The sequence below is a fragment of the Cetorhinus maximus genome, chromosome 29, assembly GCF_964194155.1.
Source record: "Cetorhinus maximus chromosome 29, sCetMax3.hap1.1, whole genome shotgun sequence".
Taxonomy (NCBI): domain Eukaryota; kingdom Metazoa; phylum Chordata; class Chondrichthyes; order Lamniformes; family Cetorhinidae; genus Cetorhinus; species Cetorhinus maximus.
Window position 1 is genome coordinate 7,446,492 of NC_135907.1, and position 14,123 is coordinate 7,460,614.

General features: G+C 43.7%; 1 protein-coding gene across 1 annotated transcript in view; it reads right to left on the bottom strand.

Annotated features, from left to right (window-relative positions):
* The window catches only part of LOC144669322 (guanylyl cyclase C-like), a 108,254-nt gene that overhangs the window by 51,863 nt on the left and 42,268 nt on the right, over positions 1 to 14,123 (bottom strand). The window contains exons 11-12 of the mRNA XM_078531682.1: positions 9,245 to 9,326; positions 5,724 to 5,829 (exon numbers count right to left, since the gene is read on the bottom strand). Coding sequence (XP_078387808.1) covers positions 5,724 to 5,829; positions 9,245 to 9,326 — 188 coding nt within the window. The remainder of the gene's footprint in view (positions 1 to 5,723; positions 5,830 to 9,244; positions 9,327 to 14,123) is intronic.

A 14,123-nucleotide genomic window follows, 5' to 3' on the forward strand; every position in this document is an offset into this window, starting at 1 on the left:
TTCTCATGGCCTGGGAGGGGAGGAATCTACAGGACAGAGCAAAACAAGCACAAGCAGTAAGGAATACATTTGGATTTATATAGCACTTATCCTCAGGCAGTCCCAAGTGCTTCAGAACCTATTATGTACTTTTAAACAGAGCAACCAAGGGTCAGCCATGGCTCAGTGGGGTAGCACTTTTCCCTCCTGGTTTAAAGGTTGTGGGTTCAAGTCAGGAAACTTGAGCCCACAATCCAAGCTGATACTCTCATGCAATACTGAAGATGTGCTGCATTCCTGGAGGTGCCATCTTTCAAGTATGACTTTAAAGCAAGGCCCTCTCAGGTGGAAGTAAAAGATCCTACAGCACTATTCAAAGAAGAAAAGGGGAGACATTAGCACTGTCTTGACCAATATTTGTCCCTCATTTCACTGTTGAATGTGGACTATACGATTCTGTCCAAAGTTATCGCCAATCGGGTCAAGTCTGCTCTGGAATTGGTGATCCATCCTGACCAGACCTGCGCTGTGCCCAGCAGGAAGATCTCTGACAGCCTTGCGTTACTCAGGGATACAATTGCCTATGTGCAGGACAGGGGTGTGGACACCTGCCTCATCAGCCTGGATCAGGAGAAGGCCTTTTGACAGAATATCGCACACCTACATGGTGGATGTGCTCTCCAAAATGGGGAGGGAATCCGCAACTGGATGCAACTGCTCTACACAAACATCAGCAGCGCAGTCTCAATCAATGGGTGGGAATCAGATAGCTTTCCTATTAAATCTGGAGTCAGGCAGGGCTGCCCTCTCTCCCCTGTCCTGTTTGTGTGTTGCATAGAAACCTTTGCTGAGTCCATCAGGAAGGATCCGGGCATGAGGAGTGATGATCCCAGGCAGTGGAGGCACTCAGGTCAAAGCCTCCCTGTACATGGACGATGTCACTGTCTTCTGCTCGAATCCGCTGTCAGTGCGCAGACTGATCCACATCTGCGACCAGTTCGAACTGGCCTCGGGAGCCAAGGTAAATCGTGGGAAGAGCGAGGCCATGTTCTTTGGGAACTGGGCTAACAGATCTTTTGTCCCCTTCACCGTCAGGTCAGACGGCCTGAATGTGCTGGGGATATGGTTCGGAGGGACCGGGGCATGCATTAGAAATTGGAAGGAGCGGGTGGCCATGGTGGAAAGGAAACTGGGCATGTGGGAGTGACACTTCCTCTCCATTGCGGGTAAGAACCTGGTCATCAGGTGTGAGGCACTCTCGCTGTTGCTGTACGTGGCGCAGGTCAGGCCCATTCCTCACTCCTGCGCGATGGCGATCACCCGAGCCATCTTTCGCTTTATCTGGAGGTCAAAAATGGATCGTGTCTGCAGGGATGCGATGTAAAAGCCTCTAGATAAAGGGGGAAAAAACGTGCCCAACATCGCCCTCATGCTGATGGCCACCTTTGTGTATGGCTGCATCAAGCTGTGCGCAGACCCTCGGTACGCAAACACCAAGTGTCACTACGTGCTGAGGTTCTACCTATCCCCGGTGTTGCGAAGGATGGGTCTGGCCACGCTGCCGCAGAACGCTCTAAGTAGTTGTACCGTGCCGTACCACCTGTCCCTTGTGGAAAAATTTATGCAGAGAAACACCTTTGACCACAAGTCCATCAGGCAGTGGTCGGCACGTAACGTCCTGGAGGTCCTGCAGGAAAAGGAGATGGTGGATCCTGTTGGCTGGTTCCCCGAGCAGACTGTCAAAGTCATTTGGCAGAATGCCTCATCGCCAGGACTTTGCAACAAGCACCAAGATGTAGCTTGGCTGGTGGTGAGAAAGGCCCTTCCCGTCAGATCCTTCCAACACGCCAGGAGTCTCACCCCCTCCGCATGTTGCCCTCGAGGTGGCTGTGGTGGGGACGAGACCGTTGTTCACCTCCTTGTGGAATGTGCCTTTGCAAAGAAGGTCTGGAGACAGATGCAGTGGTTTTTGTTGAGGTTCATCCAGAGCAGTTCTGTGACACAGGACTGTGTGCTCTACGGGCTGTTCCCAGTGACACACACCGAGACAAACATCAACTGCAGCTGGAGGATCATCAACTCGGTGAAAGATGCTCTTTGGTCTGCCAGAAATTTGTTGGTCTTCCAGTGCAAAGAGTTGTCCCCGACCGAATGTTGCAGACTGGCACATTCCAAGGTCCAGGACTACGTGCTGAGCGACGCAGTAAAGCTTGGGGCAGCCGCTGCAAAGACGAAATGGAAAAAGGTGGCTGTCTAAGACCTTTCTGCCATAGCACACTGAGGGGCTGGGAATTGTATAGACCCCTCAGGCTGTACGACTCACAATAAATGTATGTAGTGAATACTAAATGTATCATAAGTGTATTGAAGCGCCGCAGAGTGCAACATGATGTATGTCGATAACTCCAATCCCATTGCACTGTCTAACTGTCTGTAATGACTATATTGAAATGACTGTAATATTCATTGATTGTATTGAAGCACCTCGTGATCCATGTGTAAAAGTTGAATCTGATTGCATTTTTTGTGATGGCCATTTAGAAATGTTTTGTAATGTTCTTTCAGGTGTTTTATGAATAAAGTATATTTTTCCAAAAAAAAAATTGCCCCTCAGTCTCAACACCTATGACAGATAATCTGGTCATTTATCTTGTTGTGGTGTGTGGGATCTTGCTGTGCTCAAATTGGTTGATGTTTTTCCCATTGTTACGCCAGTGATTACCTCAATTAGTTGCAAAGCACTTTAGGACATACTGAGATTGTGAATGGTCTTACATAAATGTAAAACATTTATTTTTATCTTTTAACCAATTTCCTCACCGCAAGGTCCCATAAACAGCAAATAAAATTAATGTTCAGTCCATCTGTTCTTGGTGGAGTTGGTTGAGGGATAAATACTAGCCAGATAGAAAAGTGTAGATGTTTTGCGTCACACACATTTTTCCTTGAACTTCAGTGACTTAAGGATAGAAAACAGCAAGTCATGGTAAGTGGTTATTTTTCAGACTGGAGGATAGTAGACTGTGGTGTTCCCCTAGGCTCAGTTCTTGGGCCACTGGTTTTTTGATACATATAAATGACTCGGACATTGGAGTACAGAGTCAAATTTCAAAATTTGCCAATGATATCAAACTTGGAGGAGTGGCAAACAGTGAGAATGATACAAATTGACTGCAATTAGACATAGATCGGCTTGCAGAATGGGCAGGCATATATGTGGCAAATGGAATTTAATACAGAGAAGAGTGAGGTGATGCATTTTGGCAGAAGGAATAGGGAGAGGCTATATAGCTTGGATTTTTGCTGAGTTGGGATGACTTAGGAGCCCTTTAAAAATGGTAGGCAAGCCTTGATTCCGGGGTTCTCCATTCCATTCCCAGGCTGTCTGATTTTCGGGAGAGTCTTTTAAGGGGGCGAGCTGGTTCCTGTCAAAAGCCCACACCCAGCACTCCCGACCTGGCAGGCTCCATTACGGAAACAGGCCTGTCCTATTCTGCCGCAATTTTCACGGAGTCGGGCCATGTTTTTAAAGAATCGTAGTTCATGGCCCCTTAGTGGAGTCGTGAACCCTAATCTGCAAGAGGGGACCTTTTAAAAGGTAAATTCAAAGGGTCCTCCTCATGTCCCCAATGGCAAGTTCTGCCCCCAACCATTCATTCCCCTCATACCCCCAATGCCAACCTATGGCACTTCCATGACCACTGGCCCACTATACACTGTATAGAACCAAAGAACCCTTTAGTGACAGTGTCTGTTAAAAAATGCTTGGAAAGAAAGCAATTCATTGAAAGCTTTCCGCTATCTTTAAAAAAAAGCCTTATCACTTAGAAGGCAATAAAATTGTCAATCATCCACATCCTTTAAAGTATCAATGACAGAAACCACTAATCCTTGAAACGACTTAATTTTGTGCAACTAAATATTGTGAAATTGACAGCAGAGATCAGAGAGCCTGAGCTGTCAATCAAGCAATGTTTTCCCTGGGGCGCAGGTGTTTCAACAAGCCAAATGAATGCCTGGCTCTCAGAATAAGCCTCATTATGTATGCTTGGCTAAGGTGGTATGGATGGGGCATGGGAAGTGTTTGGATGGTGAGGGGTGAGAGGGGTAAGGGCTGGAGGGCCTTTGAGTTTTTATTTTAACTGAGACAAAGTCCCACTGCATCGGTGGGCCTTTTAAAAAGCCCATCTTGGCACCCGGCAGCCGGCTCCAAACTTTTTCCCAGCTTGACTGGCCAGACTCCAGCCCACACCCACTCTGCTAGCAGTGAAAATCCCTCCTTTGTGGGCACTTTCTCCCAAAGTGGGTGGGCAGGGCTGGGAATTTTTCTGACTCTCACTACCTACCTCGAGGATGAAAATTAGGGCCAATGGCATGGTTCTGTGCGTGCAGGAACAGAGGGACATGGGGATGTATACACATAGATCTTTGAATGTGATAGGACATATTGAGAGTGTGGTTAGAGAAGCATATGGGATCTTAGGCTTCATTAATAGAGGTATTGAATACAAAAGCGGGAAAAGTTATGCTGAGCATTTATAAAGCTTTGTTTTGGCCATAACCTGAGTATTGAGTCCAGTTCTGATCTGCACACTTTAGGAAGGATGTAAGGGTCTTTGAGATGCTGCAGAAGAGATCCAGGGATAGGGGATATTAGCCACAATATTAGGTTGGAGAAGCTCCTTGAAGCAAAGGAGATTGGGGGCAGGTTTGATAGAGGTGTGCAAGATTATGACAGGTTTGGATAAGGTAAAGAAGAAAAAACTTTTCCCATTAGGTGATGGTACATTGACTAGGGGACACATTTAAGTTTTGACTAGAGATGCAGTGGGTCTGTGAGGAAGAACCTTTTTTCTGCAGGGAATGATGTGGAACTCACGTCCTACAATGGGTGGTAAAAGCAGAGACAATTAATAATATCAAAATGAGATTGGCACTTAAAGAAAATAAACTTGCAGACTGGATTGCTTTACGAAGGGTTGGCATCGTCTTGATGGGTCTAATGACCTCTTTTTTGTGCTGTAAGTGACTCTAACTGCTGCTGGGGTATGGTTTCACGTCCTCTCAGCACCCTTCACCCAAATTGCCATTCATCCTGTGTCAGCCTAGACCATGGATATTGGTAGATTATTCAATTGTGACAAATATCACAGGAAAATCCAATCCTCACTCTGTGTTCACAATCCAAACTTTTTAGGGTCACTGTAAGAAATGTGGATTCCTGACTCAATTTAGTTTCTCACAACCTTCCAGCCCAGGGCTACAACAGCCCTTTACAGCTACCCTAACAACAATGATGTAGTGGTAACATCACTGGACTAGTCATCTAGGGGACATGGGTTCAAATCCCACCATGGCAAATTAATAAAAATCTGGAGTTGAAAGTAAGACTTGTTAATGATATCCATCTTTGATTGTCCAAAAAAATGCATCTGGTTCATCAATGTCCTTAAGCAATAGGAAATCTACTATCCTTACCTGGTCTGGCCTACATGGAACTCCAGACCCACAGCAATGTGGTTGACTGTGAAATGGCCTAGCAAGCCACTCAGTTCAAGGGCAATTAGGGGTGGGTAATACAACACCCATATCCCATGAAAAAATGAAAAAAACAGCATGCACCTAGGATCAAATCTAGTCTCTAACTATCTGTACAGCTTGGGAGACTTACTTGAAACACATATGTCCGGTATAAGCTTTGGCAGCCTCTGTTTCTGCTTGTTAACATATCTGAGCAGATTTACCTTCAGGTTGATGCTGTTTTTCTCGTCGCCCTCCAGCGGTATGATTTGGTCGTTAGAAATGTGTGACCATTTCTTTAAACGTATTCTCCGTTCCTTTCTGTACTTTCTGATGGCAAAAGATTTGGGTAAATTAAATAAATAATATGCAGCAAAACAACAGGGAACTGGGGCAATAACTGAACCGATGGGAGCAGCAGAACCATCATCTAAACTGAACAGATTCATATTAAAGACGGTGTGGGTAAAGTATCTGGAAATATTTACCATTCTGTAGAAGAAACTAAATAAAAATGGTTGGGAGGGGAGCGTTCAATATTGTATGGTGGGGAATTATAATAAGTCTTGTCATAGGCTAGGAGAAAATATAAGTAAAAGTTTTAACTTCAAAAAGACAGAGTTTTAAGGGGTGAGTGAGGAACTAAGACTGACTGATTGTCACAAACAGCATCTTGTCTAAGTGTCAATGGGTGGGATTTAACACGTCCCTCTCAGCAGTGGATTTAAAGGCGGTGGGGGGGGGGACATGTAATATCCAGATGATATGTGCCCACCGCCTACCTCTCCACCCCTGTCCCCATTACAATTTTGCCAGCGGCATAGGGGCTGTCAGGTGGCCTATCTTCCTATGAGCCAATTGAGGTCCAAAAGTGGCCAATTAATGCCCACTTAAGGGCCTGATCCTGCTGCCAATGGGATTTAGCGACTGGCATGAGAGCCCCATGCCAAGCGGCCAGCCTGGCAGCTTTCCTTGCCTGGACTAGTGGCAGGCAGTGGGTGTCTCCTTAACAGGGCACCTGAGCCAGCCACAGTCTTTTTCTCTAGGTCTCTCATGCCCTCCCCACCCACTGGCAGGACCAAGCGAAACCTCCAGACTTGCCTCTGGTTCCAACTCCAGCGCAGCATGCCTTCCTCTTGGCCGCACTGCAATACCTGCAGTGGCCACCACTCCCAGTGGTACTGTTGGACTGGAGAATTGCTGGCCTCTGATTGGCCAGCAGCTCTCTGAGGCTGGATTTCCTGTTGCTGGGGATGTGATATGACCAATGCAGTTGGTAAAGCGGAGTTATTTAAAAATCCCAGAAGGAAATTTTAAACAACTGTCATAACCTATAATTTTAAGTGTTATGTTTGAGATGTGACTCTATATTCAGGAATCAGACCACTAGTTCTCAAAGTTTTACATTAAACTACATGAAACATTTTATTAATTTACACAGGTTAAAATATATATACATGGCTACAAATTATTACTATCATAACATTTAATAAATTCCCAAACGAATCTCCATTAAGGCAACAGGAACCCACAGACTTAACCAGACACCAGACAAAGCATTTTCACCTTATGAATTCAAAATGAAGTTTGTTTCACTGTGGAGCCAGTTGGACCAATTGGAGGCTTACAACTGCCTTTTGCCTCTGCTCTGCACACCGAAAACTGCTGAAGTTATACCTACCACCACTGATTGAATTCAAATTCTCATTGTCTCACCAGCCTCTTTGAGCTTCACCTTTTAACAATGAAACCCCTTTCATAATACTAATTTTATTAGTAATATAAACATATTGCTTGGTAGCTGCTGGAAAGGCATCAGTTTTCACCTCCCTTCTTGAATGCTCTATTCAAAATCTCCATTACATATCAAAACCAGGACCCATCAAAGCACCCATATTAGCTGGCTTTAATCCAATTAAGACACACCCACAGACTAAACCTCTATTTTAAAAGAAAAATATTTTCCAAAATATTATATACATTAATAGCTTCATGACGGGGTGGAAGTCCTGTCTCAAGCCAATTAATGGCCCATTGGCCATTAAATGGCTGCAGGACAGCCATCTGCAGTGGAGACATGCTTCCCCTGATTTTTTAGCCAGGTGCTGGGGCGCACTGGGGGCGATTGCATCCCATTAAATCCAGCCCTATGTGTTTAGTTTTTTCAGTGATTCAGAGTCACAGCCAAGCTCAAGGATGTCGCTAAAAGTAGTGACACAAGTTAGCCAAGTCATTATAAAAACAAATCACTCTATCTCATTTCTAAATGGATATAATTGAAAAATGAAGAAGTTGCATTAAACTTGTATAGAACTTTGGCGAGACCACACTTGGCATATTGTGCACATTTCTGGTGTTCATGTTAGAAAAATAATATAGAGGCACTGGAGAAAGATTCACAATAATGACAGCAAAACTGAGAGGTAATAACAATCAGGAAAGACTGGACAGGAAAGACAACGCTGAGAGGTAACCTGACAGAGGTCTTTAAGATTATGAAAGGGTTTGATAAGGTAGATGTAAAGAGGGTGTTCCCATTAAAGGGGATGTCCAAAACTAGGGGCCATAAATATAAAATTAACTAATTTCAAAAGTAGGGAGGTCATATTGGATAAAAACAAAAAACTACTGTGGATGCTGGAAATCCAAAACAAAAACAGAATTACCTGGAAAAACTCAACAGGTCTGGCAGCATCGGCGGAGAAGAAAAGAGTTGACGTTTCGAGTCCTCATGACCCTTCAGCAGAACAGTTCTGTTGAAGGGTCATGAGGACTCGAAACGTCAACTCTTTTCTTCTCCGCCGATGCTGCCAGACCTGCTGAGTTTTTCCAGGTAATTCTCTTTAGGTCATGTTGGAGTTGTATAGAACCTTGGTGAGGCCACAACTGGAGTACTGTGTGCAGTTCTGGTTGCCACATTATAGGAAGGATGTGATTGCACTGGAGGGGGTACAGAGGAGATTCACCAAGATGTTGCCTGGGATGAAATATTTAAGTTATGAAGAAAGGTCGGATAGACTTGGGTTGTTTTTGTTGGAGCAGAGAAGACTGAGGGGCGACCTGATCGAGGTGTACAAGATTATGAGGGGCATGGACAGGGTGGATAGGGAGCAGCTGTTCCCCTTAGTTGAAGGGTCAGTCACGAGGGGACACAAGTTCAAAGTGAGAGGCAGGAGGTTTAGGGGGGATGTGAGGAAAGACTTTTTTACCCAGAGGGTGGTGATGGTCTGGAATGTGCTGCATGGGAGGGTGGTGGAGGTGGGTTGCCTCACATCCTTTAAAAAGTACCTGGATGAACACTTGGCACGTCATAACATTCAAGGCTTTGGGCCAAGTGCTGGAAAATGGGATTAGGTAGGTAGGTCAGGTTTTTCTCATGTGTCGGTGCAGACTTGATAGGCCGAAGGGCTCTTCTGCACTGTGTGATTCTGTGATTAATAAATAACTCAGGATCACAAAACTTCCTTCCTCAGGAGAATGGTAAGAATGTGGAACTTGCTGCTACATGGAATAGCATAGGTGTATTTAATAGGAAGATGGATAAGCACATAAGGGAGAAAGAATGATGCTGATAGGATCACATGAGATGTTAACTCACTCTTAATATAACCTCTCATTTATATAGTGACCTAACCAAGGTTTGGTGGACGTTTAACTCCTGTTGTCTTTTATCATACCAGTGGGTCCCCACAGGGAGCATTTTGCTTACTTCTGTTCTTCATTAGGAACAACTTCTGCAACTCACCGCAGTACAATTAAGGCAATCATTATAACCACCACAACAGTGACAGTCAGACCTATCACCGCAACCCTCAGATTCGGATTATCTGCTGGGGGAAAATAAGATGGCGTTAAAATGGAACCAGGGATCAAATGTCCGCATTGCATTTAGGGATTTGCACCAATCTGGTTGGTTGTATTCTTGGAGGTTTCATTTTGTGACCTCCAGCCTCGAAGTGCCCCACCCTGAACACTCCTGCCATTGGTCCATAGTCCAGTTGCACTGGCCAATTGGAAAGCAAACAGGCTCTTCAGATCAGATTCAACTTGGTTGTTAGTCAAACAGCCTTTTTTACCCCCATCTCCAATATTTTTAGAATTAACAAAAGTAAGGTTCAAAGAAAATGATCTTTTTTTTTAATGTCCCTATTTTCCTGGGCATTGTCTGCAGCACTGTTCTGAAAATGGATCTTCAATTCTTGAAGACTCCAGGACAATCTTTAAGGGTTAGCAACCTTAGATTAATTAGGTGAGAAATGAAGAGTTGTACCTGGACCAGCCAGACTGACATTTTGAGCTGGATATTTTTCAAAGAAAAACCAGACTGATTTTTAAGACACGAGTTCATGTTTTTTTCACCATTTTTCCACCTTGTAACCTGGAAACGCTACTTAGGTATTTTGGTTTTCAATGGTATTTTCAATATGGGAGTTCAAATCTTGATACCATCACCTTACCTCATAGCCTCCAAATGGTTCTGGGCTTGATATAAACTTGCAACTCTAGACAGGGGTCTGTACGTATCCAGCTTGTGGGTAGAACAGAGGTGGAATTAAACTATAAACATGGGCGTGAGTTTATTCACAGCCCTTATTCTAACTTGTCAACCTTCTAACTATGAGTGAGGAGCAGGAATAGCCTCCAGAACAGGGCTCCTCTGGTTGGATAAATATATAATTACATAATAACTACACAAACAGTTAGTGCGCAAAATTGTGCAAAAAGTGTGAAAGTGTGTAAAGTTGTATTACTTCTTCCAAATGGTGCCACTACCTGCCCTAAAAGTGATTCACAAATTTCTAATGATATAAAATTAGCCATTCTAAAGTGAATAAGATATAGTTCATGAGGTGGCCCAGTTTGGATTATTTACCTCTCAGTTTCCTGATGCAGAAGAATTAACCATTCTGAGTTTCAGGTTACATTTTTAATTAAGGTTTTATTAATGTCTAACTGTATTTTCATATTTATAAAAGCAACTGGTTTAGACTAGAAGCTTTAAATTCTTGATTGATCTCACCTCTGATTACCCTCAGGAGTAAAGAGAGTTAAAACAAAAACCCTTCATTGTATGTCAAGAACCTGTAGACTGCTGGGGTCATGTATTAGCCCCCTTCTTTTGTTTTGAATTTTTTGTATGGTTGTGACAGTGACTTGGAGGTACCTTTCACATTCTACACCACTCCACCCCCCCAACCCAGCTGTCTTCCCTTCTCAGCTCATGGCCCCTCCCACTCAGGGCCATTCCCTTTCTGGCAAATGATATGCTGTTATGAAACTATTGTGAGAATTTCCACCCACAGCTGCTGGAGCAGAAAGAGGGAGGAAAGGGACAAAGAGGAAAATCAAGCACACATGCATGTACAAATCGTGCACGTCAACCTCTTCCTCTGTAAACATTGCACTTGGTGGTCCTAAAGGCTGCCAGATGGTGAAGTATGAATCTAGACACAAATCCTCTTTTGATAGTTGGTTTATATACAGAATTCAGCATTACATATCTCTGCCTCCTACCTCCCAACCAACCCAGTGTCCCAGCAGTCCCGTTTTATACTCTTTTGAAATAAAATAAACAAATAAAAAAATGTGAACATCTTAAAGGGAAACTCTCAGGGTATGGTAACAAAAAACTAAAACATTAAAGGAAACTTATTAAATTAAAATGTCATTCCAGTGGGTGTAAGTATCTCTTTATACTGATTTTGATTAATCAATTAAACAAATGAACAAATAAACAAAACAACCCCTTAAAGGGACCCTTTCAGGTTATTGGAACAAAAATAAAAATCATGAAATGAAACTTATCAAATTAAATTAAAATATCATTTTGGAGGAGCAACAATACACTCCAACCCCAGTGGTGTCCAACAGTCACGGCAGGCCTCGAGTGTACCAGTGGACCATGCATGCTCCCTCTCCAACCCACGTTTTTCACTCTCAAACTGATCAGAAGATGTAGAATCCATATGGGTGGAGGTAAGAAATAACAAGGAGAAGAAGACACTGGTGGAAGTAGTCTAAAGGCCCCCCAACAGTAGCTATACTGTAGGACAGAGAATAAATCAGAAGCTAATGAGGGCATGTAAAAAAGACAGGACATTAATCAAGGATGACTTTAATTTTCATGTAGATTGGGAAAATCAAATTGGCAGAGGTAGCCATGAGCAAGAATTCATAGGGAAGAATTTTCTATCTGTCGGACGGGCAGGCCTGACCCAATCTCCGGTGGGCGGGGAGCCGATCCCCGCCGGAGAAGCAAGCCCTGCCGCCATTTTACGTGAGCGGGCCAATTAAGGCCCGCCCAGCGTGATGTCCAGTGGGAAGCGCTATGCGCTTCCTGTGCGGGCGGGGCGGGGGGAAATTCCCCAAAAGTGAGAGTGCGCTCTTTCACGCATGCGCACGAACGAGAGCACATCTCCCTGAGGCTAAGTGCAGCCTCAGGGAGATCGCTTACACTTTGAAAAATATGAAGAATAGAAAAAATAAAATCCCTAGCATGTGTCCCCCTCATGTGACAATGTCACATGAGATGGGACATGTTCATAATTTACATAATAACTTTATTAAACTTTTTAAAACCCTACATGAAACCTCATCCCGCTGGTCGATGAGGTTTCATGTTTTATCTATTTGCCGCTGGGGCTCCGGGCCTGCCTGACAACCTTAAGGTTGGACGGGCAGGTCCTTTAATTGTATAATTGATCCTATCAATATCCTCAATTGGCCACTGACAGGTCGGTGGGCCCGCAGCTGATTTTGCTGCAGGCCCGCCTTCCTGAAAATTTAAATGGGGCGGGATGACGTCGGGGGTTCCGCCCAACGTCATCCCGTGTCATTTTACGCGTCAGCGAGCAGGCCCCGCCCCCTACTCGCCGATGGCAAAATTCTGCCCATAGAGTGTATTTGGGACAGCTTCCTAGAACAATATGTTGTGGATCCAACCAGGGATCAAGCTATTTTGGATCTGGTAATGTGTAATGAGGCAAGTTTAATAAATTATCTCAGAGTAAAAGATACCCTAGGAAACAGTGAACATAACACGGTGGAATTTAGCATTCAGTTTGAGAGTGAGAAACTTGGGTTGGAAGCAACTGTGCTAAACTTAAATAAGGGTAATTACAAAGGAATGAGGGCAGAGTTGGCTGGAGTGGACTGGGAAAGGAGTTTAGCAGAAAAGACGGTTGATGAACAACGGCAGACGTTTAAGAAAATAGTTCATGACTCACAACAAAGACATATCCCAGCGAGGAAGAAGGATTCTAGGAAGTGAATAAGCCAACCATTGTTTGAAAGAAAAAAACATACATTGTGGTAAACCAGAGGACTGGGAAAGTTTTAAAAAAACAACCAAAGATGACCAAAAAATAATAAAGAGGGAGAAAATAAACTTTGAGGGTAAACTAGCATGTAATATAAAAATGGACGGTAAGGGACCAGTCAGTTTAATCTTTGTGGTGGGCAAGATTCTAGAAACAATTATTCAGGATAGAATTAGTAGTCACATGGAAAAATATGGATTCAATAAGGAAGAGCCTGCATGGATTTCTAAAGGGGAAATTGTGTTTAACTAACTTGCTGGAGTTTTTTGACGAGGTAACAGAAAAGATTGATGAGGGTAATGATTTTGGTGTGATGTACACGGACTTTCAAAAGGCATTTGACACAGTGCCATACAACAGACTTGTGAGAAAAGTTATTGCTCATGGAATAAAAGGGACAGTAGCAACGTGAATACAAAATTGGCTGAAAAATAGGAAGCAGAGAATAATGATCAATGGATATTTTTCAGGCTGGAGGAAGGTTTGTAGTTGAGTTCCCCAGGGGTCAGTATTGGGACCCTTGCTTTTCCTGATATATATTAATGATCTAGATCTTGGTGTACAGGGGATAATTTCAAAGTTTACGGATGATACGAAGCTTGGTGGTGTTGTAAACTGCAAGGAAGACAGTGTGGAACTTCAAAAGGACATGGACAAGTTGGTGGAGTGGGCAGATAGGTGGCAAGTGAAATTCAATGCGCAAAAATGTGAGGTGATGCATTTTGGTGGGAAGAACATGGATAGACAATATAAAATAATGGATGAAATTTTGAAGGGGGTGCAGGAGCAGAAAGACTTGGGTGTATATGTGCATAGATCATTGAAGGTGGCAGAACAGGTGGAGAGAGCAGTTAATAAAGCATATAGTATCCTGGGCTTTATTAATAGGGGCATAGAGTACAAGAGCAGGGAGGTTATGCTGAATTTATATAAGGCACTCATTAGACTTCAGCTGGAATATTGTGTACAGTTCTGGGCACCACATTATGGGAAGGCTGTGAACACAATGGAGAGGGTGCAGAAGAGGTTTACAAGAATGGTTCCAGGGATGAGAAACCAGCTATGTGGGTAGATTGGAGAGGTTGAGACTGTTCTCCTTGGAGAGAAGAAGGCTAAGAGGAGATTTGATAGAGATGTTCAAAATCATAAGGGGGATTGACAGAGCAGATAGGGAAAAGCTGTTCCCGCTCGTAAAAGGATCAAGAACGAGAGGACACAGATTTAAAGTGATTTACAAAAGAAGCAAATGTGACATGAGAAAAAATGTTTTCACATGAGTGGTTCGTTTGGGTCTGGAATGCACAG